The following is a 6,207-nucleotide window of genomic DNA, read 5'->3' on the forward strand; positions in this document are numbered from 1 at the left end:
TTGTTTTCATGGACATAAATTAGGAGACATGTCCAAAGTATTTCGAATAAAAACTATTCTTGAACGCAACATTATGAGATTAGAAGTAAAAGGTGGGGCAAGATGTTAATTTCATGACCACTGTACTTCAATACAATTTTAAGATACTCCTTCTGGACTAGAGTACATTTTATGCTACTTTCTGCTCTACATTTCAGAGGGAAATATTGTTCATTTTTACTCCGCTACATTTATCCGACAGCTGTAGATCAGGGTTTTACATACAAAATAAATTTACAGAATATGATGCATTTTTTCAATATTAAACTACTCGACTGTGTCAAAAGTAGCTTTACTTCGATCAGCTACAACATAAAACAGCGCTGTATTTACTTAATAATAATCCAAAAATCTCAATGAGGGTCATTCTGCTGCTGAATTACTTAATTTTTTTTTTTACTGTTGATACTTGTAAGTGCACTTCTGTAATTTTATTGTAAGGTACTGATACTTTTATTTTAGGTAAAACATCTGAATAAATCTTCCACCACAAGATTTCTTTATAGATTTTCATAAGAATTTAAGAGATTTAATGGATTCCTAGTTGCATCTATGGCTGCAAGAAATTTCCATGTCTCCTAAGAAATTGAAAATGCCCACAATAGGTTCCCACAGACCAAGATGAAGTCGTCAAAGAGTTTTGTCAGTAAACATTGAATATGCGTCAGCATTTTTATCAAAACATTCCCCCCAGATCCCATGAGTGATTTTTCTTGGGTTTACTGTGTTACGTATTTAACGCTTCTGTTAAATAAGACCTGATTTTAAGTCACAGGAAGTTTTACCATCTGTGACAAAGCAGAAATTTCTGACGTCTCTCATATCTGCAGTTCACCTTACAGCTGCTGTGTATATCGCTCCAGGAAACGTTTCAGACGTTAAAATCAAAGACAAAGAGATGACTGGCATTCACTCATACTGTCCTATGCATTAAATGCCCTCCGTTTTAAATATACAAACATTGAGTACCTCTAGCCAAATCTGAGTTCACATTGAATAGGAAGTGGAAGTAAAACTGGGATGAAACCGCAGTGGATGACCAAGATTTGCTGTTCAAGCGAGACAGCGTTATCGTGCATCTGCTACCCTTTTATTATATGTTGCCACAAACAACTACAGCCCTGCATTCATCCTTTTCTCTCCCACTCTCGAGTTTCAGCGAGCCATATCTGATGACATTTAGCCCAACTGCCCTCTGCATCCCACCACCCCCGGCTTCTTCTGTCCGCCCATCATTTGAAGGCAGGGAACACCCCTACAGCCGCTGATAACAGAAATACACATGAATGAAATGGATGATTACGGACAACATTATTTGCATGCGTTTCCCAGGAAAAGGTTGGCATACTCCACTGCTGCATTTCTTAGGACTTACTTCCCCAAAGAAATGCATCACCAACAGGGAAACCTCACTGCAAACGTGACCACAATGCATGCAAAAGGGAGGTGTGTGTGTGTGGGTGGGGGGGGAAACCCTTTGGCTATATACAAGCACATTGCACAAGCTGTGACGGCTCCCTCGTGGTAGAATCATGTAAAGTGTCTGGAGTTCCCCACAGCTTATAAACTGGCCCACAATCAATCGATTGATTCTTACACACAAAAGGAATTTGCCGTTTTTTTTCTACTTTACCTCGTGGAAAAGAGATGAGACAACCAAGCATTCACAGCGCGTAACTCTCACTGCTCATTTTATAAACGGGAAACAACGTACAGCTTCAGAAAACAGTAAGTTACTGGATTATGTGTGTGATAGCAAGACTGCAGGGTTTATTGTAGGCGTGTAAATGCATGCTGCATAGAAATCCCTCACAGTAAAGGAAGAAAAAAATAAAAACAGAAACTTGCAAGTGACATTCGGAACATGAACCACACTGCCGCAATGAAGTCATTCACATGAGTATTACAGACGTGCAGCCGGTGCAGTTTGTAACAGGAATCATCAAAGATATAGATAAGGAACATCGGTAAAGAAAATATCTACTTTCATAAAACACCAGCAGTGCATTCACCTTTTTTTTTTTTTTTTCAGGCTGCAAGAGGCAGCACACACTGCAAATTTCATATATTACGCCACACAGTCTGTACAGTTGAAGACAAATCCAACTGGTTCTCTTCTCCTCAACCTCTAAACATAAAGTAGTTCAGCAGGAACAGACAACTAGGAGTCCATTGTTGGTGGGTAAAATCCAGTGTTCTGTCAGTACTTGTTGATCCCAAATATCCGTACTCCGTGAAACTGAGGCAACTTTGGGAGTACCACACTGAGAAGGGAGCTTGTGTTGATGAGAAAATGCGTGGGATCATATTTTGTGTAGAAACTGGCAAGAATATACCTGCACAGAGAGAAGAATGGTGTGAATGTAGCGTCTACAGTTACATTGAAGCACCAAAAACATACATGGCATACACTCAAATCAGAAAGCGAAAATATCTCCACAACTAACCAGTCAAGCAACACCTCACAGGTGAATATATCATTCTGCACAATGATAGTAAAGCATAGTTTCAGTTCCTGTGAGAGAAGTTGAGTTTAAAAATTGCAGCAGAAGGCAACAAAGAAAAGATTTGTTTAGATTTATTGTTCCTCAATTGTGTGAATCCTTGAGGTTAAACAAACGTGATGAATGCAACGAACTTGCAAACCTTTTTTTAAAGTTTGAAAGCTGCATTGTTTACATCAATGTTTAAAAGCCAGCACCGTGTTGGATATCTTTGTGCATTACCGTCACCTATTGATCGGTAGAATAGTGTGAAACTATCGGCGTATCGTGTCACCGATGTACATGAGCCCACTCATGGTATAACTGCTCCACAGTGAAAACTCAAAATGATTAAGTGAATCCGTTTTAAGTCCCAGTGAAACGGCTGTTAGAGCGTCATTTTGAATCGGTTATGGTTTCAAATGTTTGATGACTCATCCTGCACTCAGCGCTTACAAAAAACAATCCAAACAAAGGAGACTTTTGGTGACTAGCTAGCCTCACCAGGCGTATAAATCGTAGTAGCTAACGGAGCAATATCAAGAGATGTGTGTTTGTATATCAGAGGGCAAAAACCTTGTTTTCATTTCCAAAACAATGTGGTTGAGGTCTGATTCATTCAAAGGAAACGTTTGCAGACTTTTAACCGACAGAGAACACGAAACGACAGGCGGAGTTTTGCCGGTGGGTGCTGGCGGCATGAAGGGAGGTACCGCCCGCGCTGAAGTGACCCAGAACCGGTTGAATATCAGCAATGTTTCCCTTGTCCTCCTCATAATAGAACAGGTGACGGAGGTGTGTGTGTGGAGCAGACAGTCACGCCATCCTCTAAAGCCAGGCGCTTTGTAGCGGTCCAATCAAATGCAAAGGATTTGATTAAAATCCCTCTTGTAAATGTACAACTCAACTGTTCCGTTTCACTGTGAAACACGTCACAGTATAGAATCTGAAGACGCTTTAACTTCCGTGAGAATAAAAAAGCTTGACAGGTAAATCAGCCTAAATTGTTTCCAGATCATCTCAAAAACAAAAGGCCAGAAGATTCCCAACAGCCTGAACAAGTGAGTCAAAAATGATTTAGCAATGATCAAACTGTCCAGCTCTGCAGGAGCCTATTTTTTAAAGAAAATACTTACAGAACAATTGGTGAGATAGTGAGGAATTTGCGCGAAGATGTGAACTGGACTCCGTAGTCCATCTGCTCCCAGTGTGTGAGGAGACGAGCTTTGCCTTGGTCTGGTGTCTCAAAGGGAGTGCCCTTCACTGTGTGGAGAAACAGGTACATCACCTGCAGAGGACAGACCACAACCACAGAAGAAGTATTGCTCAGACTGATCATTTACATAGCGTAGGGGGCAAGTGTAACAAAGTGAACGTTAATAATCATATATTATGATATAGTCGATTTTCTGGAAATTCAATCTAGAAATTGTTGATGGATAAAAAAAAAACAAGTGTGTCTCTTTTTGGCTAATCCAGAAGGTTCATGACCTGATAAATCACATTGATGCAAAATTCATATTATTATCTGAAATTAAAGGAATAGTTTGACATTTTGGGAAATTTGCCTTCTTGCTGATAGCTGAGAAGATCAAAACCACTCTCACATCTGTCTCACATCTGAATATGAAGGTGGAGTCAGGACACAGTTAGCTTAGCACAAAACAAATAATGTGTTACCGCTTCTGGCCAAGAAATAGTCTCATAACCCCTGTTTTTAAAACGGAAATGTATCGTCATAAACTTGCATTCTTTGTAGAGATTAAACAAAAATGATATTCTGTGCTAATCAACGTGATTTAGAGGCGCTGGTTTATATGGATATTCATGAACTCTTGGACAGATCCAGGCTAGCTTTTTACCCTGTTTCCAGTCTTTGTGCTAAGCTAAGCCAAACACGTCCTCGCTGTAGCTTCATCTTTTAATTTCTTATTCAGAGAACACACACAAAGTGAAGCGCTGATCAGTGTGAACGTCAATGAAAGTCCATCAAAATGAAAACTACAGCTTAATAACTGCATTTCCCAAAATTAACATATGGCAGTCTTGATCACTGCTTTTTAACAATGACAACAATGCCAGAGACACTATACAGCATAAATACATCTGTGGGTTATTGTTACATGTATTGAATATGTGTAATGAATCCTATACATCTCTATCTTTAACTGACCAGGTTGTGGATGACGTTGGTCAGAGTCCAGACGAGCGGTACGGTGAAGAAGGGGATGCTGAGCAGGACGATGTGCAACACGACGGTCAGCAGCAGGTAGGTGAGCCATATTCCTCTGCTGTTCATCACCCTCGTGTTGGGGTTCACCTCGCTGTGAGCTACGCCCACGTTCATCCTAAACACAGAGGAGACACTAGATTTAAGCATTCAGGATGCTGAAAACCAGCTTCTGTTGATTCAAGAGGCACCGACATTCCAACTTCTCAAACATGATGTAAGCAAGCAGGCTAAATCTCAAACCTGATCGCCCCACACATGGTAAAATAGCCAGTAGTGATGAGGATGATCTGCTGAAATTGAGTTATTCTTATATAATTTGAACAATGTCTGCTTACGGACCAATCACCAAACAATACAGATGTATAGTTCCAATAATCTCACTACAGTTCAATTTCATGTTTGAACTTTTTCGGAAATAATGTGTGCAGTTATTTATGAATATATGCAAATGAGCTGTGCACTTCTTCAAAGGCTAACTGTCACATTCATAAAAATAACCAACAAGAGCTGCAACTAACTGTCAGTTATTTCTTATGGATTAATCTGACAGTTGTTTTCTTGACTTTTTTAAAGTCCTTCAAACCACGGCCCAAAAAAACAGGCAAAGATATTCCGTTTTTACAACGACATAAAACAAGGAAAAGCTACAAATTCTCACATTGGAGGAACCCGAGAATGCTCCAACTAAACATTATCTACATCATCTAATAATCCACTGATTATTATCTTGATTCATTGTTTCGTCTATAAAGTCAAAAATGTCCATCACAATTTCCTAAAGCCCCAAAGGATGTCATGATATGTCTTGTTTTATCCGTTCAACACTCCAAATCCTAAATATATGAAATGCATTATCACATAAGACAAAGAAAATCATCACATCATCACAGTTAAGAAGTTAGTCACATCTTAATTGTTCTATATATCAACTCTGACTCCGCCCGACTGAACTGTGCTGTGTGACTAAACACGCGCTTCCGCTCAGGACTTCACTAACTTAAGTTACTCGGCTAGCGTTACAACTAACCGCAACATTCAGACAACAAACTGGCACCAAAAACAATAACGAATCATCAGTTAACGTGTAATTCTTAAATATTATACGAGAACATAACAGCAACCCTTCACACAAAACCCAACATTGTTTAACTTTAATCTTAAAAGTTAGCTTTTAAATGACACAACGTTCGCATGCTAGCTAACAGTGTAGCTGCTATCTCCAGGTTGGCGTGCTAACGTTAGCTCGAAGCTACGTTGATCCGGATGTAACGGCTGCTCACTAAATCGATACTGAAATGGGTGAAACGCCTCTGCTGAATCGTGATGAATCGTGATTAGCCTCGCCCATTAGGAATTTCGAGGTTTAAAACGTAACATATATAAAGAGCAAACTTTTACCTTCCTGTGTTGTCGTAGCTCTACAGGAAATTCCTTGTTTTTTCTTTGACCCCG

The 6,207-nt window shown here is 39.6% G+C and overlaps 1 protein-coding gene across 1 annotated transcript; it reads right to left on the reverse strand.

Annotated features, from left to right (window-relative positions):
- Positions 1-1,702: 1,702 nt before the first annotated feature.
- Positions 1,703-6,207, reverse strand: ormdl2 (ORMDL sphingolipid biosynthesis regulator 2). The gene is made up of 4 exons (XM_079273657.1): positions 6,154-6,207; positions 4,696-4,870; positions 3,659-3,810; positions 1,703-2,375 (listed from the first exon to the last, which is right to left on the reverse strand). Exons 2-4 carry the CDS (start codon positions 4,867-4,869, stop codon positions 2,240-2,242), a joined length of 462 nt encoding a protein of 153 aa, XP_079129783.1. The 5' UTR covers position 4,870; positions 6,154-6,207; the 3' UTR covers positions 1,703-2,239.

Source organism: Melanostigma gelatinosum, assembly GCF_949748355.1.
Source record: "Melanostigma gelatinosum genome assembly, chromosome: 8".
In the NCBI taxonomy this organism is placed as follows: domain Eukaryota; kingdom Metazoa; phylum Chordata; class Actinopteri; order Perciformes; family Zoarcidae; genus Melanostigma; species Melanostigma gelatinosum.